At 42.9% G+C, this 25,809-nt stretch overlaps 1 protein-coding gene across 1 annotated transcript; it reads right to left on the reverse strand.

The window, feature by feature from the left end:
* Positions 1-8,000: 8,000 nt before the first annotated feature.
* Positions 8,001-18,427, reverse strand: LOC139372847 (zinc finger protein 345-like). The gene is made up of 4 exons (XM_071112683.1): positions 18,332-18,427; positions 16,714-16,921; positions 10,145-10,390; positions 8,001-9,449 (listed from the first exon to the last, which is right to left on the reverse strand). The coding sequence occupies exons 2-4, from the start codon at positions 16,814-16,816 to the stop codon at positions 8,080-8,082; spliced, it is 1,719 nt and encodes a 572-aa protein (XP_070968784.1). The 5' UTR covers positions 16,817-16,921; positions 18,332-18,427; the 3' UTR covers positions 8,001-8,079.
* Positions 18,428-25,809: the final 7,382 nt, after the last annotated feature.

A 25,809-nucleotide genomic window follows, 5' to 3' on the forward strand; every position in this document is an offset into this window, starting at 1 on the left:
GATGTTCATTTACAACTTTTGGCCCATTTGCTCCATTTTTCGTCGTCTCAGTCTTCCATTCAATTCATTCTTACCAATTTTACTCAACTTGGAGCCACCAGACTCGAACAGCACTTCGGCTTCGCCATATTTCCCTACCCAAAACCAGACACACCACGCTACCGACTAACTGCTGCATTTCACGCTGAGAATTTCACGCTGGCTTTGCCATTTTCAGCTACATCAGGTCCATCCATCATGGACTTTATTTCGCCCAAAATTGTCCGTCTGTTTTGATCCAAATATAGCTAATGTTTGTATACTCCATGTTTCATATGTTGGTCATATTTGCTACCATTTTCTCTCCGCTTACTCCTGTAATTAGTATGTCCAGATGTAACAAATGTAATTATGACCTCAGCTAATGTAGTCATGTACATTAACTTAATGTAATCATTGGCATGTTGTTTTTCCCAGAAGCAACAAATACACTAGATTACATCATCTCTACATCCTGTTAATGTAATTATTGTTCCTATGTTTTCTCAGCATACATGACATTAACTCCCGCTTTAGCGGGGTGCGCGCAGGCGACGCGAGCGGTTTAGCCAGCCTGTAATAACCCAGTAACTCGGTAGTGAGTTGTCATGTCTAAATGTTGATATTTAACCCTAACCCAGTAATAACCATAGTAAGTCACATGAATAGACATCAAAATCACTCAACCATCCTAACATAATACATCATGTAATGGTCTTATTTAGTGTTCAATTTCAACTGAACCATGATCATATATGTCATTTGTTTGTCTTCTCAGGTCTTACAGCAAGTAAAAATGTATGAACTAAAACATTTAGTCATTACCAGCAGGTTCTGTCCTTACCATCACAGTTCATTATGTGGTAGTAATGACGTGGTGGGAATAACAATTTTACGACATTTGGTCATAAATAGCAGGGATTCTAGCATGCTAACTCCAGTTGAACAGCTAGCATACAATGTACCCTAAATACACATAATTAAAACAATTTCAAAAATTAACATAATTTGATGAAATTATAGCCTATTTGGTAATGACCAAATAGACTCCACGACTTCCATGTGCTCCACTGTCACTATTCATATCCATGGTAACCAAGTACACACTTTTGAAAAAAAAAAGGTTATTGTCATGTAATTTGCTTGTCGTGGTGTTAATGACACAATACTTAGAGACGACTGTATTTTGTGTAAAGAAAGTATCAAATGGCTTATGCACATCTAATATGTATATAGTTTCCATGTATTTGACTCTTTTTAAACAGGTGCATTAAATATTTTGTAATTATCAAGACTTTTTAAAAGTGTAATACAAAGAAGAATGTCAAAAGTGGTGTGAGACAGAACAAAAACAGACATGACATGCTGAAGAAAACAAGAGTTGAAGGTTATTTTAGTATCTACTTAATGGATGTGAAATAAACAAACCTAAATTAGCATTTTATCTTAAAAATCGAACCCTGAGACACAAAGGCACTACAGAGGGTTGTGCGTACGGCCCAGTACATCACTAGGGCCAAGCTTCCTGCCATCTAGGACCTCTATATCAGGCGGTGTCAGAGGAAGGCCCTAAAAATGGTCAAAGACTTGTGGGAGTTAATGTTACATATAGGGACAGATGTACACATCTCCTTGCTAATTTTAGTATTACATCAGACCACAGGAGGAGAAGGCGATACTTAAGTGCATTTGCTCATCTGGAAAGGACAGCATACCAAAGATTAGATGGAGCGGAACATACAGAAGTACAATGGCCAAGGCCATAAGTGTTTAGGATAAACTGTACATACCAATGTCAGAGGGACACACAATCTACTAGTCCTAATAAGGGCAACATACCAAAGAGCACACCAAGCTAAACATAAGTACAAAGGTCAAAGACACAGGCCCATAGGACAGCTGGACATATATTACTTTTAGGACATGAAAGGGTCCCGCCACCATTATAACCTAACCGAAAGCAGATATGGGCGTTATTGGGCGTGAACAAACAGGAAGCTTAAACTAAAAGGTAATGGTGGCAGATGGACTGAGGAAAGTAACTGCATTTGCATGTGGGATGGACTCATATCGTATTAAAAGCCTTTATTGAATTCACAAGTTCTTGTAAGTGTTATACTTCTAAGACGATTTTCCACCACATACTCCAGCCACCCTAGTCATAGACTGTTCTCTCTGCTACCGCACGGTAGCTACCGCACGGCAAGCAGTACCGGAGCGCCAAGTCAAGGTCCAAGAGGCTTCTAAACAGCTTCAACCCCAAGTCATAAGACTCCTGAACAGCTAATCAAACGGCGACCCAGACTATTTGCATTGCCCTTATTTTATGATGCTGCTACTCTCTGTTATTATCTATGCATAGTCACTTTAATAACGCCATCTACATGTACATATTATCTTGACTGGGAATGACAGTCAAGTGCCCCCGCACATTGACTCTGTACCAGTACCCCCTGCATATAGCCTCACTATTGTTATTTTACTGCTCTTTAATTAATAATTTGTTACTTTTATTTATTATTTTTCTTCTTAAAACTGCATTGTTGGTTAAGGGCTTGTAAGTAAGTATTTCACTGTAAGGTCTACCTACACCTGTTGGATTTGATCACCCATATTCATCGTACTTCTCCAATATCAAACCAGTATGTCTTCTTTGTAACGAGACTGTTGCTGTTTGCAAAGAGTTCAATCTGAGATGTCATGATGAATCTAACCATGGTACTTTCAGAAGTAGATGTTCCACCCCAGATATGAAGCTGGAGTCTGATTCAGAAAGGAAGGTGGGCCTAAGGAGTGAACACCCTGTGTGCTTTACAGTGGTGATTTTAGCATGTACATATTTTATTGTTATCTAACATTTATTTAACTAGGCGGTTCTTATCGACTTACACAAATCCACAAGGAGTCAGTAGAAACCACATTTGTTTAAGCAAGTCAGCCATATCAGCTATGTTTTTTAAAAAGGCAGTAAATGAGGGTGAATTAGCTGCCAGACGAGGCTCCTGTGGCTGATAGCCAGGTGCAGCGGTGGTAAGGATTCACTCCATGGTGCTGAAAGCAAAGCTCTAGCATTATGTTGGACTAACTAAAATTCTGTTACAAATGGTTTATTTGAGCTGTTCTTGCCATAATATGGACTTGGTATTTTACCAAATCTTCTGTATACCACCCAGTGGCGTTTCACCAACAAAATGTTTTTTTGTCACTACATGTCAGCATGATATTTTAGTGTATTGATGACAATACATCTAATTTATTTGCTAAATAAATCAATACCATGTTAAGATAATGAAATGCATTCTGGGAATCATTGTGCAAAAATACTCTCCAAAGCGTTGTTGTTTCTGTCATCGTTTAAAGCAACAGTTGAGCTAGCTGTCAAGAGACAACGGGCAAAAGAAAAATAAAGAGAGAATGTCGAGAATAGAAAATTACGCATTTAAAAATCAGCAATGTATCAACACAAAAGTGGAGACCAAAAGAGCAAAGATCAAAAATGAGAAAGGACGAGAGGAGGTATCAAATTAGTTAAATTAGATTCCTTTTTCAAATGCAGTTCAAGTGCAGCCATTGCTAGCACAAGCAATGTAGCAGGACCAGAAGAGGATGTAGGTTTATCATCACCAGTAGCGGCTTTTAGCGTGTCAAGTGAGCCAAGGCCGAGCTGTTCCATCATACCAGAAGAAGCAACTTTGACAGAGGAGGATACAGGTTGTCAGGTATCGGAGGATACGACCCTGAGCACAAGCCAGGCCGGACAAGCTATCCCCGGGCCGGGCAGGGAGGAAGAGGATCAGGGCGAGGCTAGAATCGTGGTGGCTGAGGAAACAGGTGGAAGTGGGACAGACAACATTTTTACCTATCCAACTGACAGGGGGCATTATGCAACAAATGTGGATCCAAAGGCGGCGTTTTTCCAAGTCGTATTACACCACTACAACCAAGGCTGGAATCAAATGACCACGTACATGGCTATGTTATTCGGCCAAGGTAGATTGCACGTATTGTGAGCCTTGCTGGCTGTTCAGAGATCAGAGAGCCCCTTTCTTCTTTGATGCGTGATTGGAACCCCCCACTTGGCGACTATCTGGGTGGTTTAACGAGTGAACTCGAAGAGGGTGACCATATCACAGAATGGTCCTCATGTGGACCCGAAAGCTATGCTTTTAGGACTAAAGACAATCACGTGGTGTTGAAAGCCAAAGGCGTGACTCAAAACTATGAAAATGCCCAGCGTGTAAACTTGGAATCAATCACACGCTTGGTCGAGGGTTTCATAAACAACAGGAATAGTGACTTGGAGATTTTGAGCTCCTACAAAAAAATTGTTAGGGATAAAAAGGGCTTCCATCTAAGGAACACCCCACTAACTAAAAGATTCAGGGTAGTCTATGACAAGAGACTGCTATTGCCTGAAGGGACCACATTGCCCTTTGGCTACTGACTTATGCTACAAGCCCCCCCAGTGTGTCTTAAAGCTTAAGATATAATGACTGCTGTAGCTGATTTTGACCCCCGTTTGCAACTGCCATTTTCGGCCTAAATCGCAGGCCCATCAAATAGTGGTAAAACTTGCTTTGGAAAAAGTATTTTGAGAGAATTCTGAACATGTGTTATCTCAAAAGCCTGATAATGTTGTGTGGTGTTATTCATGTTATCAACCTCTGTATGATGAATTATTGAAGACAATAAAAATCAAGTTTGTTGAAGGAAAACCTGAATCCCTGTCTGATGATGAACTTCTCCCTCCTCATAAAAACAATCTGCTGGTTTTGGACAATATGCTATTTGCAGGTAGCGAACATCCCGAAATTGCACAAGCTTTTACCCAATATACTCATCATAGGAACCTGTCCGTGCTTTACTTGGTGCAGAATGTGTTTCACCAAGGTAAAAATAGCCGCACCATCAGTTTGAACGCCAATCCTAGAGACAAACTGCAAATTAGCATTCTAGCTCAGCAGATGTACCCGGGAAGGAAATCCTACTTTATGGAGAGCTATGAGGACGCTAACAAAGCGCCATTTTCTTATTTAATCGTGGATTTAAAAGCAAATATTCCAGAACACCTGAGGCTACGAACCAGCCTGCTCCTCATGGGAGTGGCCGGCTGCGTACATTCCTAAAAAGTAACAGCTATGTCTCTGCGTTTAAAAAGAAACCTGCCCCTCTTGAGAAGCCTAGTTGGGGCTACAGCTAAAGAACGGACGGCCATCTTGGGTCATCTCACTTTGGCATCGCCTGCAATATTAGTACCATCTCTTTTGGTCACTTTTAGACGCAAATGCACCAAGGTGTTGTTGAAGTCCAGATAGTTGTCACCGTGGCCTGGTATGAACAATTATATAGGACCGTTGTCTGTAATGGCAGAGAGTGGGGCTATCTCCACATAACTGGACCTCTCTATTTGAATGTTGGGTTAAGGGGGGCGTGAAAAGATCGAGCTCTGTCTTTACAGCTTCAGAGGACATGCGGTGTAAAAGAGCCATGGTGCTTGTTCTTTTAGAAAATACTTCAGAGTATTTTTGTCGTTTTTGATGTACTATATTGTGCTTCTTCATGAGTTTCTGAAAAGCATTATTAAAAAATTATTTTCCGCCATCAGTCTGCACTTTCTTGGGGGCTCCTCCATCCTTCAAGATAGGGTCAAAGGCCCGGGTCACCTCTGCCCCGCTCTTATTTAAGCCCCTTACAAATGCTATTTTAGAGAAAATATCTGTAACCGTTAGCATGTAGCGATTTCCATCATTTTCATCTGCAAGGACCTGCATGTCACATAGATCCGCCTTTCTTACAGGTTTATGGAGAGTATATGCATCCTGCTCTGATAACCACTCATTCACTTTAGCATCACTTAACCGGCTACCTGTTTCTTCGGCTATAGCTCTCTGTAAACGTTCCTTACCCCCATAAGACCCGGGGTTAGAGGGATTATAATAAATGTTTTTCAACATCTGCTCCGCCATCCTTCTTGCCTCTCTGAGGTACAATAACGTTAATGAGCCACTTTCAAATAACGACAACATTTCATTTTCATTATAGAATTTTTATTTTATTCATGCATCAAGTATTACGTATACAGACAATTCAGGATTCTTTCCAGGATACATGTCCCAGTTTTCGCAACGATCACAGCATGCAACACCCTGTATATTTGGTTTTAATTTACAGACTTGTGTCGCTGAACTTTTAAAACACACATGTCCGATATATAAGCATATAAACAACAAATATGATACACGTTACAATTAAATGGTGTTTCAAACAAGTAAAATCTTAGACAAAGTTGTTTCTAGTTCTTCAGAATCATCCACAACATGATTCATGATGTACAAAGAGAGCGTCCAACAGCTGGAACATTTTCAATTCCATTAGATCCCAAATTTGAAAAGGAATAAGCATGCGCAACCTAAAATCCCCTCCATCACAAATGTTTTGGTTGCGGGTTTCCTCGTTGCCGAAATAGAACTCCACGTAGCCACATGGAAGTCCATTCTTTCTTTGTATTTTCACCCTGTGAATTATTCTTCCTGAGGAGTCAGGGGCACCTTGAACAAGCTATACCCCTTGGTTATAAGGCTCAGTTTGTGACACACAACCTTGCGAAAAACCGTCCAGTCTTCAAGCCCGTAGTCCACTCCTAAAGTCTGGTCTGTATATTCTTCTCCTTCGGCTACCGTATAGAGGTTCACTCTACAGGCCAGGTAATCAAACCGATAACCCGATTGATGTCCATTAGACATCAGCACTTGATCTTTCAGCGTAGTTGCGGGCGGTATTTGGGTTCTATACACACTTAGAAACCGCTTTTTTTGGCGCATCGTATATTGTGGCTTGATACTTGGCCCTTTCTCGATGTTTCAACCGAGGTCCTGCTTCCGTTATTACAGTCATCACAGCTTTGCCACTGATCACAAAATCCATGCTGATTTAAAAAATCTTGTTTAGTGTTCTGAGGACGCATGTCTTGTTCTGGGCTTTATTTATAAGGCGTCTGCCAACCCCAATACCCCAGGACATTCGTGTTTCATAGAAAACAACCCTAAGGTCAATAAAACAGGGGGTGGGGGGGTCAAACTCTTTGAAATGGTCATCCCCCCCAGTTCAAAGAGGTCACTAGACATCAATCATCATGACAACTTCAAAGGCATTATATACATATTGTCGCACTCACTCCAAGGCGTGAGAACAGGAACAGGATGAACATATGGGCATAACCACGTGATCACTTCCCGCCAGGATGTCCTTACCGGATGCCCAAATATGGGCATGCACACGTCATCCGGACATAGGGTCATAAATCAAACGTTTGACGTGTGCCGTCTACTTTATTCTCTCTCACACCAAAACTGACAAGGTGCACACTGATCAGTAAAGAGAGACTAACATTCTATAATGCTCCCTTTCGTCTGCATTGTTCTCTCACAGTGAGAAACTATAGGATTACAATAGTGTTCTACACTTTCTTCATTTGATCAAATTCAACGTTGCCAATTATTTAATGACATGAGAATTAAGTGGAGTGTCTAATCTTAGCTGGTCTGAGAGAACTGATGAGGCCTGTCCTTTATGTATACATTTGTGTCTTTTTAAATGACCCAATCTGTAGAGCCTCTTCCCACAGTCAGTGCAGTGATAAGGCTTCTCTGAAGTGTGTATCCGTTGGTGTGTTTTTACATTGCCCAATTGGGAAAAACTCTTGCCACATTGAGAGCGGAAATAAGGCTTCTCTCCTTTGTCTTTTCTCGAATGACCTTAAAGCTCAGCTGGTGTTTTAACATTTCCTACAGTCAGATCAGTGGTAAGGCTCCTCTCGTGTTTCCTTTGGTGTCTTTTTAAATGGCACATTCAAGAGAAACACTTTCCACAGTCGGAGCAGGAGTAAGGCTTCTCTCCTGTGTGTATACGTTCATGTAGTTTTAAGTTGCCCAGTTGACAGAAACTTTTTCCACAGTCAGAGCAGGAGTAAGGCTTCTCTCCTGTGTGTGTATGTTCAGGTCATTTTAAGGTGTCCGGACGAGAGAAACTTGCCCCACAGTCAGAAAAGGAGTAAGGCTTCTCTTACTCCTGAGAGAAACTCTTTTCAAAGTCAGAGCAGGAGTAAGGCTTCTCTCCTTTGTGTATACGTTCATGCTGTTTTAAGGTGCCCAGGTGAGAGAAATTCTTTCCACAGTCAGAGCAGGAGTAAGGCTTCTCTCCTGTGTGTATACGTTCATGTTGTTTTAAGGCACCCAGTTGACAGAAACTCTTTCCACAGTCAGAGCAGGAGTAAGGCTTCTCTCCTGTGTGTATACGTTCATGTTGTTTTAAGTTGCCCAGTTGACAGAAACTTTTTCCACAGTCAGAGCAGGAGTAAGGCTTCTCTCCTGTGTGTGTTCTCTGGTGAACTTTTAGGTCAGTTGATGTTTTGAAGCATTTTACACAGTCAGAGCAGGAGTAAGGCTTCTCTCCTGTGTGTATACAATCATGTTGTTTTAAGGTGTCCGGACGAGAGAAACTCGCACCACAGTCATAGCAGGAGTAAGGCTTCTCTCCCGTGTGTATACGTTCATGTTTTTGTAAGGTGCACGGTCGAGAGAAACTCTTTCCACAGTAAGAGCAGGAGTAAGGCTTCTCTCCTATGTGTATACGTTCATGTTGTTTTAAGGTACCCAGTTGAGAGAAACTCTTTCCACAGTCAGAGCAGAAGTAAGGCTTCTCTCCTGTGTGTATACGTTCATGTTTTTTTAAAGTGCCCAGTCGAGAGAAACTCGCCCCACAGTCAGAGCAGGAGTAAGGCTTCTCTCCTTTGTGTATACGTTCATGGTGTTTTAAGGTGCCCCGTTGCGAAAAACTTGATCCACAGTCAGAGCAGGAGTAAGGCTTCTCTCCTGCGTGTAAACGCTCGTGTCTTTTTAGGTGGCCCAGTTGAGAGAAACTCCTTCCACAGTCAGAGCAGGAGTAAGGCTTCTCTCCTGTGTGCATATGTTCGTGACGTTTTAAGGCGTTACGATGAGAGAAACTCGCCCCGCAGTCAGAGCAGGAGTAAGGCTTCTTTCCTGTGTGTATATGTTCATGTTGTTTTAAGGTGCCCCGATGAGAGAAACTCTTTCCACAGTCAGAGCAGGAGAAAGGCTTCTCTGCTCTGTGTGTTCCATGATGAACTTTTAGCGCAGTTGACGTTTTGAAGCATTTTCCACATTCAGAGCAGGAGTAAGGCTTCTCTCCTGTGTGTGTTCTCTGATGAACTTTTAGTTTAGTTGATGTTTTGAAGCATTTTCTACATTCAGAGCAGGAGTAAAGCTTTTCTCCTGTGTGTATTTTTAGGTGTATTTTTAGCTTTGATAGAAATGGGAAAATCTCCTCACAATGTGTGCAGTGGTGAGACCTCTTTGCTATGTGATCTTCCTGCTGATGCTCTCTGGATGTAGAGAATGTCTCAACATGGTCTCCTGTGTGAACAATATCAGAACAACCAGTCAATTGGTGTGATATACATGTATATCAAATGTATTTCATGAAGCTCTTTTTACACAAGTTGTAACAAAGTTCTTTACAGAAACCAACCCAAAATACCCAAAGAGCAAGCAATGCAGATGTAGAAGCACAATGGCCACGAAAAACTCCCTAGAAAGCAGGAACCTTGGAGGAAACAGAGAGGAACCAGGCTCAAAGGGGTGGCCGGTCCTCTTCTGTCTGTACCGGGTGACATATCTATTCATATCAGTAGCCTGTACAATACAGGGGAATACAACTATTCTAAAAGTGGGTAACAGATGAAAGCTAAAAAAAGGGGCTTGTCATCCTCCACTCACTATAACAAGGGTTAGAAACGACACAGACTAATTTCATATCATCCTCCACTCACTATCACAAGAGTTAGTAACTACACAGACTCACTTCATAGAACTTTAAAACACTGGCAGTTGGTCTACTTCACTTCTTTAGTCTACTCTCTGATCACTCCAGACAGCTCAGTTAATAAAAAAAAATGCTGGCAATACCGGTGTCAAACCATGCACATCTCAGTAGTAGGAAATAACATCTACCTTCTCATTGAAACAGTTCATCATGAAACAGCTCTACTGCAACGTTTCATACACAGTGGGAAGTTGGAATGAACAACAAACTTAGAACCTGCTCTTACCATGATTAACAGATTTCCCAATCTTCTCCTCCTCTTCTTCATCTTTAATGTTGACATTCAGCTCCAGTGTTTGACTGCAGTCTTCCACCTTCACTGATGCCATCTCTGGATCCTGCAGTGCAAACTGGGCTCCACTGTCACAATCAGGACCCAGTGACTGTGGGGTTGGACTCAGTGTGGAAGGAGAGAGGCAGGCTGGGTTTGTCATTACTGTTGATGTTACTGGCCTCAGACTTAATTCTAGTCCTGTAGTAACAATGAGAAACAGAAACAAATGTTATTGTCTTGACAGTTCTGGCACTTTCTTTACTCTCTAAAAATATATTATATGTTCAATTATCTAATTCAGTGCTTGACTTGGACTGAAATGGGTGCTGGTACTGTTTATATTTAGGCACAGGAGCTCCACAATACTGTTGAGCTAATATTCTATAAGAGGAACTGCCACGACTTCCGTCGAAGTCGATCCCTCTCCTTGTTCGGGCGACGCTCGGCTGTCGACGTCACCGGTCTTCTAGTCATCGCCGATCCATTACATGTTCAGTAATCAACCCTCTGTTTTCCACATGTATGTGTGTGTGTTAGTTCTATGTTGATGGCTGTATCTGATGGCTGGTATTTTGTTGCCGGGCTAAGTATCGCTCTCGTCTCCTGCCTCTCAGGGAAGGCCCTGGAGTGGGCCAACGCCTTATGTGGGGGAAGAAGAAGCTTGTTGGACCACTTCGGGATTTCACCCGCTGCTTCCGGGCAGTCTTTGACCACCCGCCTGAGGGTAGAGCGGCGGGTGAACGTCTCGTACACCTGAGGCAGGGGACGAGGAGCGCACACGAGTTTGTGATGGAATGACAGGGCCCTGATCGATCACTACCGGTGCAGTCTGCGCGAGGACGTCCGTCGGGAGTTGGCCTGCAGGGACACCACTCTCACATTCAACCAGCTGGTGGACCTGTCCATCCGGCTGGATAACCGCGGACATCCAGATCGGGGTCTGTCAATTCCATCCCCCAGCACCACCGCCCATGGAGCTGGGAGGTGCTGCACTTAGGGCGACCGGAGGCGGGGCCATTCCATGCACCATCTGTGAGGGCACCCTGCCGGTTGGTGCTGGGGAGGTTCCTCTGGGAGTAGAGGCAGCAGGCGCGAGGACGTCCGTCGGGACACTCTCGTGTCAACCCAGGTGAGTAGGGGTTTCCATCGGTGCTACTACAGTGGAAAGCCTAGACCAGGTCTCCACCGTGCGCATCCCCTCTGAATATACCGATTTGACTCAATTACCACCCCATCGACGGGGGGGGGGGAATTGTGCGATAAATCTCCCGATAGACGCAGCACTTCCCGTAATTGTCTGACTCCCACCACGGTAAAGAAAGTGCAGCGGTTTCTAGGGTTTGCCAACTACTACCGGAGGTTTATCCGGGGCTTTGGTCAGGTAGCAGCTGCCATGACCTCACTGCTGAAGGGGTCGGCTGAGGCGGACAGGGCTTTTGTTCACGGCTGTTTACCTCGGCTCCCGTGCTGGCGCATCCGGATCCCTCTTTGGCGTTCATAGTTGAGGTGGACGCAGGTCCGAGACTGGGTTAGGACCCGTGCGCTCTCAGCGCTCAGGTATGCCACCAAAGCGCCGCCCCTGTGCCTTCTTTTCGAAGAAGCTCAGCCCGGTGGAGCGAAACTATGACGTGGGGGACCGTCGTCAAGACCTTGAAGGCGTGGAGACATTGGCTTGAGAGGGCTAAACACCCTTTTCTCATCTGGACTGACCACCGCAATCTGGAGTACATCCGGGCGGCGAGGAGACTGAACCCTCGCCAGGCAAGGTGGGCCATGTTCTTTACCCGTTTTGTTTTCACCCTGTCCTACAGACCAGGTTCCTAGAACGCTAAGGCAGATGCACTGAGGACATAGTATCTGATCGAGGTCCCCAGTTCACATCAAGGGTCTGGAGGGCGTTCATCGAACGTCTGGGGGTCTCGGTCAGCCTTACCTCAGGTTTTCACCCCAAGAGTAACGGTCAGGTGGAGAGAGTGAACCAGGATGTGGGTAGGTTTCTGCGGTCCTATTGCCAGGACCGGCCGGGGGAGTGGGCGGCGTTCACACCTTGGCCAGAGATTGCCCATCCACTAACCTCTCCCCCTTCCAGTGCGTACTGGGGTACCAGCCGGTTCTGGCACCTAGGCATCAGTGCCAGATCGAGGCTCCTGCGGTGGACGATTGGTTTAGGCGCTCGGAGGAGACATGGGACACCGCTCATGTGCACCTTCAGTGGGCCGGGAGGCGTCAGAGGACTGGCGCAGACCGCCACGGCACACCGGGGCTCTCGACCCTCCACCTGCCCCTCCACCTGCCCTGCCGGAAGCTGGGCCCGCGGTTTGTGGGGCCATTCAAAGTCCTGAGGAGACTGAACAAGGTTTGTTACAGGTTACAGCTTCCCCCCCGATTACCATATTAACCCCTCGTTCCATGTGTCTCTACTCAGGCCGGTGGTGGCTGGTCCACTCCAGGAGTCTGAGGTGCGTGAGGTTCCTCCGCCCCCTTTGGACATCGAGGGGGACCCGGCGTATGCAGTTCGGGCCATACTGGACTCGGGCCATACTGGACTCGGAGGCGACTAGCGAGGGGCCTTCAGTACCTCGTGGAGTGTGAGGGGTAAGGTCCGGAGGAGAGATCCTGGGTGCCGGTGGAGGACGTATTGGACCCGTCGATGCTGCAGGAGTTCCACCGTCTCCATCCGGGTCGTCCCCGAGGCCGGTGTCGGCGCGCGGCTCAAGGGGGGGTACTGTCATGACTTCCACCGAAGTCAGTCCTTCTTGTTCGGGCGGCGCTCGGCGGTCAGCGTCACCGGTATTCTAGCCATTGCCAATCCACTTTTCATTTTCCATTTGTTTTGTCTTTGTTTTTTTCACACCTGGTTTCAATTCCCCCATTACAGATTCAGTATTTAACCCTCTGTTTTCCACATACATACTGCTTGATGGCTGGTATTTTGTTGCCGGGCTTTGTATGAACGCCAGTTTATTCGTGGTACCGGTATATTTCACGGACCGTTGTATTGTTTCTATACCGGTGTTTTGTCGTGTATTAAATACCTTGTCCACGCATCTCAACTCTCCTGCGTCTGACTCCTTTTCACCAGTTACCCAAAGCCTTGACAGGAACATGAGCTCAAACAGTAGACATTTGAGGTGCCGGTTCTCTGCTCCAGTGAGCTCCTGTCCAAGTCAAGCACTGATCTCATTTCAATGGATCAGGTAGCTAAGCATTGACAACAAAACACTAATTCATTCATATCACAAAGTACACACTTTAAAATTAGTCTACACAAACTAAGTGCACTTAAACTAAAGTAGATTTCCCCAATTCACATAAATGGCAAAAACACATTTAGTACAAGTTTAGTTAACCTGGTCTTCACTGTATTATTTTAATCAAAAACCAATTGTGTTTCCCGTTCACACCATAGTAACATTTATAGATAAAGATAGAAGCAACTGAAGGTGTCTGACTATTAGTACACATGTAGAAAACTGATGATCATTACATTAAGCTTCAAAACTGGAGTGTGACCATGAAATGGTCTCTCTGCACCAGCACTGAAGTCCGTTGGAGCAGACAGAGCTCCATTTTACCAGCTCGTGAATTTTACACAAAACCAATAACATGCTAAACAAACTCAGAAAGCTCAAATACTTGTATTCTTTATTAAAACTACATTGAGGAAATTATGTACATTTATTCAGACAAACCAAAAGATTCTAGCTATGTGAATTGTAAAATAGTTGATAACAATCACTCGCTTTCACACAAAAAAATAAAAAATAAATAAAAACTCTCTTTTATTTATTTAATTATTTTTTAGAATGAGGCTGTAACGTAACAAAACGTGGGAAAAGTCAAGGGGTCTAAATACTTTCTGAATGGGAGAGGGGATACCTAGTCAGTTGTACAACTGAATGATTTCAACTAAAATGTGTCTTCCACATTTAACCCAACCCCTCTGAATCAAAGAGGTGGAGGGGGGGGGGGGGGGCTGCCATAATCGACATTCACGTCTTCGGTGCCCAAGGATAAGTGGCTTAACTGCCTTGCTCAGGGGCAGAATAACATTTTTACCTTGTCAGCTCGGGGATTCAATCCAGCAACCTTTCCTCCACTCACTATCACAAAGGTTAGTAACGACACAGACTCATTTCATAGAACTTTAAAACACTGGCAGTTTGTCCACTTCACTTCTTTAGTCTCCTCTCTGAACACTCCAGACAGTCCAGTTAATAAAACAAATGCTGGCAATACTGGTGTCAAACCATGCAAGTGTCAGTAGTAGTGATGCACCGCTATGACATTTTTTGCCCATTCCGATATTTTCCTTGACAAAAAAAACAGCTACCGATACCCGATATTGACATTTTTTGCGGCCTTTTATGCATTTTAGTACAGTTAAATAGTTAACACACACACAAACACACACATGGACGCAGCAGTCTAAGGCACAGCATCTCAGTGCAAGAGGCGTCACTACAGTCCCCGGTTCAAATCCTGGCTGTATCACATCCGGCCATGATTGGGCGGCGCACAACTGGCCCATCGTCATCCGGGTTTGGCCGAGGTAGGCCATCATTGTAAATAAGAATTTGTTAGTTAGTTAAATAACACACCAAAAAGTTATTTTGTTGGCATTTCCATATGTCCCCATTACCAGTAAAACATAATCAAAACCTATTTCCTCACTTACTTGCTGTGCTGTTCATTTGTTCCGTCGTTTCATTCTCAACCAGGATTTCTATGGAAGCCGTTTGGGTCTTTGCGTGTCAAAAAACAAGCTTGTTGACCAATCAGGACCTGAATATGACTGGCCGTCACATAATAATTTTACGCGTTCATATTTTTTTTACGTAGTTATTACACATTGATTACACAATCACTCGAATTTCATATGTCAACGATTCATCAATACGTATGCTCTGATGTTGGTCATAAAAAAAGCTAGCTAACTCATGGATGCAAACAATGTTCTTCCCCAAAAACTTTGCAAACCGACATAATCTGTTTCAGTAGCTATAGTCAGGTAGCTAACTATATAGCTAGGTATCATTATCTAAAATAGCCCTAATTTATAAGACGGTTCTTATTTGATTAATGGTGGTTGGACCCATCTATGTGAAACTAGCAACAATAAGGATTAGCCACAATAGTGGAATTTGCAGTTAGCCTTCAAAGTAAAGGTAGGGCATAATTCTACTATTTGTAATCATTTGCATCACTATCAATGACATACCTTTATTTTGAAAACAGCAAATTCCACTTTTGTGCCAATCCTTATTGTGGCTAGCTTCACAACACATAACCCGGTCCGGTCGAGCCTCACTAGCCAGATGAAGCTAGTTGGCTGCTTATAACGGAAGCTTTGGGCAACAGGCTAAAGTAGCTGGCTAACTGTTTATTTTCATGAACTGAAATTCAATTTCAATAGGCGAACAACAAGTGGCAACCTAGCTATTGTTTTCAGGCTGGTTGTATTGGTGCTAACGTAAACTCACGTAAACTCGTACATCGCCTTGGTCCGTACAATTACCCTTATTTTAGCGCCCCAAAAGCGTAATACTTCCAGATCAACTGTAATGTCAATACCATTGTAAAGCACAATTTCTCCCCTTTCCAACATTATCAATTACATGACGTAAACACTGCCCGTTTCTTGCATAATTCAAGCAGGCAATGAGCCCTGTGGGGTCTTTTTTTAAATGGCAGGTGGGGAAGCTAAACTAATGCGTGATAGTGAGAAGGAGAGATGTTGTGTGGGAAAATTGCTTTTTTCCCCACTCAATCTGTCCAACTTATCGCCTCAAATGTCAATAAAACACGATAAAGAGTTTATATAAATGTTTTATTAGATTCCTATTTGAAGGTTTGTGTCGAATTTTAATAGGGTTTTTAGGGCAGTGCTAAAGTGATCTTAGAAGTAAACAGCGCCTTTGAGAATGCTGATCGCATGCAATGATGACGCAAAAAATGACTAGGTATCCTCTCCTTACCCCCGTCACTGTCCATTTCTTGTTTTTAAAACGATGAGAGAAGTGCTACACCTGGTGGAGAGAGATTGTAAGACATAAATAGTTGCTTTATGCATGCTGTTCGTTACAGCATGACACGTCACGATGTAACGGAGGGTCAGTTTTTTTCAGCTTTTCTCCAATACTATGAAGCCATTACCATGTCTATCAACGCTTACATAGAAACGTAGTTCACACCCCAGAATTTGAAGTCAACACACAGCAGACATGGTGGGCTAGGATGGGAATGCTGTGTCGCAAAAGTTTACGCGAGTTCATTACGTCCTGTACCTACGTTATATAGGTAGGTATTTACGTCAGCTTTGACACCGGTTTTGCACATCAGCGTTAACCTAGACACCTGATATGTTCACCGATATATTGTGTATCCCTAGTCAGTAGCATGAAATAACATCTACCTTCTCATTGAAACAGTTCATCATGAAACAGTTCTACTGCAACTTTTCATACACAGTGGGAAGTTGGAATGAACAACAAACTTAGTTAGATAGAACCTGCTCTTACCATGAGAAACAGATGTCCCAATCTTCTCCTCCACTTCTTCATCTTTAATGTTGGCATTCAGTTCCACTGTTTGACTGCAGTCTTCCAGCTTCACTGATGCCATCTCTGGATCCTGCAGAGCAAACTGGGCTCCACTGTCACAATCAGGACCCAGTGACTGTAGGTTTGGACTCAGTGTGGAAGGAGAGTGTCGTGGAAATACCGGAGCCTGTGAGTTCAAAAATACTTTATTACAAAGTAATAGAACCCGAGCTGGTTCATGAAGCAAGTGTCTTTCCAGCCTTGGCATACACTTGTTATAGTTTTCCTCCTTTACGTAACTCCTCTTTATGTTAATGGTTCATCCCCTCGGCCATTTAGCCACCATTATCTTTTTGCCTTGCACTAACTTTAGCTTGGTTTCACATTAGGGCATAGATTCCATTCATAGCAATGGTACAAAAATAGACAGATATGCACACTCCCAAGACAGGTGCATGTAGGGCATAGATTCCATTCCTGGCATAACCATAGCAACAGTAAACATGAAGCCATAGCAATGGTACAACAATAAACAGACACACCCACTCTCAAGACAGGTGCATGTTTAATGGTGCCTAATGACCTAGACATACATAGAGAGTGCACTTATTCTGCTGACTACTCTAAGATGTATAATGTGCACACATTTACTGGAAAATTCCCAATAAGAGGCAGGCTGGGTTTGTCCTCACTGTTGATGTTACCAGCCTCAGGCTTAATCTGAGTCGGCCAGTAGTAATAAATAGGAAAGGATACAAAAGTTACTCTTGACAGTTCTGGCACTTTATTCTCTATAAGAGGAACATGAGCTCAAGCGGTAGAAATTTGAGGTGCTGGTACTCAGCTCCAGTGAGCTCCTGTCCAATTCAAGCACTGATCTCATTTCAACAGATCTGGTAGCTAAGCATTGACAACAAAACACGAGTTCATTCACATTAGACAAAGTATACACTTTATATTAGGCTACAGAACTTAATCTATAGTAGATTTCTGAATTGACATAAATGACTCAAAAACCATTTAGTACAAGGTTGCAGTATGTTTTAGGCAGCACTATGTACTATTTTCCTGAATAACCTGGTCTTCCCTGTATTATTCCAATCAAAAAACTATATTATTTCCGTTCACACCATAGTAACATTTATAGACAGACAGAAACAACTGAATGTCTCAATATTAGTACACGTGTAGAAAACTGATAATCATTACATTTATCTCCAAAACAGTAGTGCAACCGTAAAATGGTGTCTCTCTGCTGCACCCTCACTGCCTGCACTGAAGTCCGTTGATGCAGACCGAGAGGGAGCCGCCATTTTACCAGCTCGTGAATTTTAACGTTACACAAAACCAAAAACGAACCCAGAAATCTCAAATTATTTGATCCTTAATGAGATTACCTTGACGAGATACATCCACTCAGACAAACCCAGAGTATCTATGTCAATTGTAAAAATTTAAAAATTAAAAAAGTGATCACGTTCACTCACGCGGTTTGGCACATTTTTTTTTCTCTACCAGACGTGATAATAACTTGACGTATTTGTTACCTAGCATGTTATGACGGGTTCTTAAGATATTAAAACGTGCTATTACATACCAGTAGTAATACATTTGAAACGTACACAGAAGTTGGTCTCGACTGCACAATTCTGGCGTGTCCTTTGTTGTGAAGAATGATGTGCGCCTGCGTGGAATTTCCTGTTCCCCCACTACCAGCTTCTAAACCCAAGAGACGCAAACAACGCGAGACTTCAGAGAACGCTTGTGAAGCGGACCAAGCATGGGTTTGAGAAGTCAATGAGAGAAGTGAACAATTTTGATACTTTTGCAGTGGTTAAATGGGGATCCTAATAAATACCAAAAATATTCCGTCGGTCCACACTTGAAACATGGCCATTATTTTATCAATTTCATAACTGCAGTGGTTTATTCACAATCGCTCTCACTGCGTATCTTACATATCGCAGCATCACATGAGTAGGCAGACACTCTTCACTCTTCCAACGAAACTCCAGATATAACACATTTTATCGGTGCCCTGCTCCAAAAAACAATGCTCTCTCCTTCTGCTCTTCTGAGACGCATGAAATCAAAACCACTACTGGTCACTCTGACTGACTCTACCTTTCCTAATGCCTCCTTTACCATCTTCCTGACCTCAAATGCACTCCATAAGAAACCCATGTTCATTTACAACTTTTGGCCTGTTTGCTCCATTTTTCGTCGTCTCCGTCTTCCATTCAATTCATTCTTACCAATTTTACTCAACTTGGAGCCACCAGACTCGAACAGCACTTCGGCTTCGCCATATTTCCCTACCCAAAACCAGACACACCACGCTACCGACTAACTCCTGCATGTAGAATCCTGCATTGAAAAAAGCCAACATCTACCGGTTAAATGGGAATTTCACGCTGGCTTTGCAGGTCCATCCATCAATGACTTTATTTCGCCCAAAATTGTCCGTCTGTTTTGATCCAAATATAGCTAATGTTTGTATACTCCATGTTTCATATGTTGGTCATTTTTTGCTACCATTTTCTCTCCGCTTACTCTTGTAATTAGTATGTCCAGATGTAACAAATGTAATTATGACCTCAGCTAATGTAGTCATGTACATTAACTTAATGTAATCATTGGCATGTTGTTTTGCCCAGAAGCAACAAATACACGAGATTACATCATCTCTACATCCTGTCAATGTAATTATTGTTCCTATGTTTTCTCAGCATACATGACATTAACTCCCGATTTAGCGGGGTGCGCGCAGGCGAAGCGAGCGGTTTAGCCAGCCTGTAATAACCCAGTAACTCCGTAGTGAGTTGTCATGTCTAAATGTTGATATTTAACCCGAACCCAGTAATAATAATACATACCAATGTCAGAGGGACACACAATATACTAGTCCTAATAAGGGCAACATACCAAAGAGCACACCAAGCTAAACACAAGTACAAAGGCCAAAGACACAGGCCCATAGGACAGCTGGACATATATTACTTTTAGGACATGAAAGGGTCCCGCCACCATTATAACCTAACCGAAAGCAGATATGGGCGTTATTGGGCGTGAACAAACAGGAAGCTTAAACTAAAAGGTAATGGTGGCAGATGGACTGAGGAAAGTAACTTCATTTGCATGTGGGATGGACTCATATCGTATTAAAAGCCTTTATTGAATTCACAAGTTCTTGTAAGTGTTATATTTCTAAGACGATTTTCCACCACATACTCCAGCCACCCTAGTCATAGACTGTTCTCTCTGCTACCGCACGGCAAGCAGTCTAGGTCCAAGAGGCTTCTAAACAGCTTCAACCCCAAGTCATAAGACTCCTGAACAGCTAATCAAATGGCGACCCAGACTATTTGTATTGCCCCCCCCCCCCTTTATTTTATGCTGCTGCTACTCTCTGTTATTATCTATGCATAGTCACTTTAATAACGCCACCTACATGTACATATTATCTTGACTGGGAATGACGGTCAAGTGCCCCGGCACATTGACTCTGTACCAGTACCCCCTGCATATAGCCTCGCTATTGTTATTTTACTGCTCTTTAATCATTTGTTACTTTTATTTATTATTTTTCTTCTTAAAACTGCATTGTTGGTTAATTAAGGGCTTGTAAGTAAGTATTTCACTGTAAGGTCTACCTACACCTGTTGGATTTGATCACCCATATTCATCGTACTTCTCCAATATCAAACCAGTATGTCTTCTTTGTAACGAGACTGTTGCTGTTTGCAAAGAGTTCAATCTGAGATGTCATTATGAATCTAACCGTGGTACATTCAGAAGTAGATGTTCCACCCCAGATATGAAGCTGGAGTCTGATTCAGAAAGGAAGGTGGGCCTAAGGAGTGAACACCCTGTGTGCTTTACAGTGGCGATTTTAGCATGTACATATTTTGTTATTTAACCTTAATTTAACTAGGCGGTTCTTATCGACTTACACAAATCCACAAGGAGTCAGTAGAAACCACATTTGTTTAAGCAAGTCAGCCATATCAGCTATGTTTTTAAAAAGGCAGTAAATGAAGGTGAATTAGCTGCCAGACGAGGCTCCTGTGGCTGATAGCCAGGTGCAGCGGTGGTAAGGATTCACTCCATGGTGCTGAAAGCAAAGCTCTAGCATTATGTTGGACTAACTAAAATTCTATAACAAATGGTTTATTTGAGCTGTTCTTGCCATAATATGGACTTGGTATTTTACCAAATCTTCTGTATACCACCCAGTGGCGTTTCACCAACAACATGTTTTTTTGTCACTACATGTCAGCATGATATTTTAGTGTATTGATGACAATACATCTAATTTATTTTCTAAATAAATCAATACCATGTTAAAATAATGAAATGCATTCTGGGATTCATTGTGCAAAAATACTCTCCAAAGCGTTGTTGTTTCTGTCATCGTTTAAAGCAACAGTTGAGCTAGCTGTCAAGAGACAACGGGCAAAAGAAAAATAAAGAGAGAATGTCGAGAATAGAAAATTACGGATTTAAAAATCAGCAATGTATCAACACAAAAGTGGAGACCAAAAGAGCAAGGATCAAAAATGAGAAAGGAGGAGAGGAGGTATCAAATTAGTTAAATTAGATTCCTTTTTCAAATGCAGTTCAAGTGCAGCCATTGCTAGCACAAGCAATGTAGCAGGACCAGAAGAGGATGTAGGTTTATCATCACCAGCAGCGGCTTTTAGCGTTTTAAGTGAGCCAAGGCCGAGCTGTTCCATCATACCAGAAGAAGCAACTTTGACAGAGGAGGATACAGGTTGTCAGGTATCGGCGGATACGACCCTCAGCACAAGCCAGGCCGGACAAGCTATCCCCGGGCCGGGCAGGGAGGAAGAGGATCAGGGCGAGGCTAGAATCGTGGTGGCTGAGGAAACAGGTGGAAGTGGGACAGACAACATTTTTACCTATCCAACTGACAGGGGGCATTATGCAACAAATGTGGATCCAAAGGCGGCGTTTTTCCGAGTCGTATTACACCACTACAACCAAGGCTGGAATCAAATGACCACGTACATGGCTATGTTATTCGGCCAAGGTAGATTGCACGTATTGTGAGCCTTGCTGGCTGTTCGGAGATCAGAGAGACCCTTTCTTCTTTGATGCGTGATTGGAACCCCCCACTTGGCGACTATCTGGGTGGTTTAACGAGTGAACTCGAAGAGGGTGACCATATCACAGAATGGTCCTCATGTGGACCCGAAAGCTATGCTTTTAGGACTAAAGACAATCACGTGGTGTTGAAAGCCAAAGGCGTGACTCAAAACTATGAAAATGCCCCGCGTGTAAACTTGGAATCAATCACACGCTTGGTCGAGGGTTTCATAAACAACAGGAATAGTGACTTGGAGATTTTGAGCTCCTACAAAAAAATTGTTAGGGATAAAAAGGGCTTCCATCTAAGGAACACCCCACTAACTAAAAGATTCAGGGTAGTCTATGACAAGAGACTGCTATTGTCTGACGGGACCACATTGCCCTTTGGCTACTGACTTATGCTACAAGCCCCCCCAGTGTGTCTTAAAGCTTAAGATATAATGACTGCTGTAGCTGATTTTGACCCCCGTTTGCAACTGCCATTTTCGGCCTAAATCGCAGGCCCATCAAATAGTGGTAAAACTTGCTTTGTAAAAAGTATTTTGAGAGAATTCTGAACATGTGTTATCTCAAAAGCCTGATAATGTTGTGTGGTGTTATTCATGTTATCAACCTCTGTATGATGAATTATTGAAGACAATAAAAATCACGTTTGTTGAAGGAAAACCTGAATCCCTGTCTGATGATGAACTTCTCCCTCCTCATAAAAACAATCTGCTGGTTTTGGACGATATGCTATTTGCAGGTAGCGAACATCCCGAAATTGCACGAGCTTTTACCCAATATACTCATCATAGGAACCTGTCCGTGCTTTACTTGGTGCAGAATGTGTTTCACCAAGGTAAAAATAGTTGTAGCATTAGCTTGAACGCCAATTACATGGTTTTGTTCAAAAATCCTAGAGACAAACTGCAAATTAGCATTCTAGCTCAGCAGATGTACCCGGGAAGGAAATCCTACTTTATGGAGAGCTATGAGGACGCTAACAAAGCGCCATTTTCTTATTTAATCGTGGATTTAAAAGCCAATATTCCAGAACACCTGAGGCTACGAACCAGCCTGCTCCTCATGGGAGTGGCCGGCTGCGTACATTCCTAAAAAGTAACAGCTATGTCTCTGCGTTTAAAAAGAAACCTGCCCCTCTTGAGAAGCCTAGTTGGGGCTACAGCTAAAGAACGGACGGCCATCTTGGGTCATCTCACTTTGGCATCTCCTGCATTATTAGTACCATCTCTTTTGGTCACTTTTAGACGCAAATGCACCAAGGTGTTGTTGAAGTCCAGATAGTTGTCACCGTGGCCTGGTATGAACAATTCTATGGGACCGTTGTCTGTAATGGCAGAGAGTGGGGTTATCTCCACATAACTGGACCTCTCTATTTGAATGTTGGGTTAAGGGGGGCGTGAAAAGATCGAGCTCTGTCTTTACAGCTTCAGAGGACATGCGGTGTAAAAGAGCCATGTTGCACTCTTCTTTTAGAAAATACTTCAGAGTATTTTTGTCGTTTTTGGTCCAGACCTCCTCACTGTACCACGTCTTTGACTTACTGAGTTTCTTTTAACTGTTAACCTCCGCTTTTTAGAAGCAAGCCTGCGCCTTATACCCGGAGGTCTCTTTTTTGGTCTTCGAGACAACATCATAAACCCCGAGCTTTCTTGATGCTCTGCATCTGGTGACGCCCTTCTGGTCATAGCATTGGCTACAACCTCACTTACTGTATTTTTAGCCACCGATTTTAGTTTAGTTTAGTTAGGTTACGAAATATACCTCCTATCCCCGAACCGTACATGGTCGGGGATCCATAATAGCCGGGTAGTCCATTACCCACTATGAGACATAGCGGTTAGGGTCGAGATGTTGATGGTCCATAACCCTATTTAAATTTATTTGTATTATGTTTATAAAAATATATAATACTAATATTATATATGTAGAGAGGTTTTGGTGGGTCTAAAGTGGAGTTTTACAATCATTTTACCATAAGGAAATTCAATGTTTTCGTTCTGATCCGTTTTAAGCTCAACCAGAAAGTTTTCAATATATTTCTTGCTTACAGGTACGTAGTGTGGCTTGTCGTAGGTGACAGTGACTATGTCCCCATCCTTTCCGTCTATATGAACTGTTCTCAGGAGGGGCACACAGCTGTCTCCGACCCTTTGATAGGATATGATGTCGGTATACACAAATATGTTGTAAAATCCTGACTGTATATCCGCAGGGAATAATTTATCTTTCACATACGTCCATTTATTGGGACCCATCCCCAACATGTAGGCTAACTTACCGCTGGTCTTTATACCCCCGTCAGCATCCCCTGAGATTTGTACACGTTTATGTATAGGGTTGTAGATCAGGAATATTTCCATATTGTTCGGGGTTAGGAGTTCATTCAACTCTGAGACGATCCTGTCGACGGTTCTGTAGAATCCTTTTTTAAGCTTAATAAGTTTTGCAGGTTCCGATATCCCTTTGCAATAAAAATCACGGTCCTTATCTTTGATATTATACCAACTATGGGGGTATGTAATCTCGCTGAGACCTACTTCCCAGGCCTCTGGTAACTCTAAAGGCTTTGGAAAATTGGTTGTATAATTCTAACTCTGACTATTACGACGCATTACTGGGGGGAGTCAGGTAGAAGCCGGTGTGTTCCATGATGCACTCCTGTGTACATGCGAATGATGGAGTATTTATCATGCATGAGGGTTTAAGTTAACCCCCGATGCCTCCACCACATCCTGCTCTAATACCCAACTGTTGAACTTTTGGGGCCAGTTTTTCCAGCGGACCAGCACCCATTTTTTTTTTTTACCCTTTTCTCTCTTTTGATCTAGAATCTCCTCCACGTGAAAGACTTTGTCTTTATCCAACTGTACCTTCTGTAATTCCTGCTCATATAAAAAGATCCCTCTATAAGCTCCCCGTCATAATATTTTAACTTGTAGACCTGGGGTATGCGTGGTAGACACTGTGGGAGCAAGATGTACATATAGGGAGAAACATAATACTGTACCACAAGAGAAAGATACACTTAGAGTGCATTTGCCATTCTGGTAAAATGCATTGTCTATTGTATAGGACAGGAAGCTAAAGTAAGGCCATGAGAGCATAGGACAGCTGGACATACCAAGGTCAGAGGGACATACAAAGGAGGGGGTCAGCCAAATGACCAACTGATGGACTATAGACATAGGGCATATATTTTTAGGACATGAAGTGAAGAGACACAGTCTACTAGTCCTAATAAGGACAAGCTAAACATAAGGGGCCCATAGGATAAGATGGGCATGTATTATTTTTGGGACATGAAGAGGTCCTGTCACCATTATAACTTGACTGAAAGCAGATATGGGCGTTATTGGGCGTGAACAAGCAGGAAGCACAGATTGAAAGATAATGGTGGCAGATGGACTGAGGGAAGTAACTTCATTTGCATGTGGGATGGACTCATATGCTGTATGTGTATAAAAACAGAGCCAGTGCTCTGGAAAAGGGTGTGTTCCGCGGACCATCTAGGCTTCTGATATGTTTGTATTAAAAGCCTATATTGAATTCACAAGTTCTTGTAAGTGTTATATTTTGTAACGATCCTCCAAGACAACACTCGGTAGCGGTGAACAACTAATCGCTGCTCATATTTTTAGTCTAAACACCCCTCAACTTGGATATACGCACCAAGTCCCCAACTATGAATTAAAATATTTTTTTTTCTTACGGCGAAGGGGGAACAAACCATACAGATTTTTAAAGACTTGAAGAAAAGAGTTTTCAGAAGAGACCTCGGAGGGGTTCATACATATACTCTTATGGCAGCTGTTGTTGTATCCCTTCACTAAACCTTGAACTATATCGATATATCTATGCGTGTGGTGAGCTGTAAAATATTGCCACATCCGCTCCTTCAGAGTTCTGTTAAAGCGTTCAACAACTGAAGCTTTCAAATCCGAGCCTGTAGCAACATGT

This window comes from Oncorhynchus clarkii, chromosome 18 (assembly GCF_045791955.1).
Source record: "Oncorhynchus clarkii lewisi isolate Uvic-CL-2024 chromosome 18, UVic_Ocla_1.0, whole genome shotgun sequence".
NCBI classification, from domain to species: Eukaryota; Metazoa; Chordata; class Actinopteri; order Salmoniformes; family Salmonidae; genus Oncorhynchus; species Oncorhynchus clarkii.

Coding starts and splice junctions, on each gene's coding strand:
- LOC139372847 (XM_071112683.1), bottom strand. CDS start 16,816: ATGGCATCAGTGAAGCTGGAAGACTGCAGTCAAACAGTGGAACTGAAT. Junction 10,391..16,713: donor TGGGACATCTGTTTCTCATG/GTAAGAGCAGGT, acceptor TTGTTACTACAG/GACTAGAATTAAGTCTGAGG. Junction 9,450..10,144: donor TGGGAAATCTGTTAATCATG/GTAAGAGCAGGT, acceptor TTGTTCACACAG/GAGACCATGTTGAGACATTC.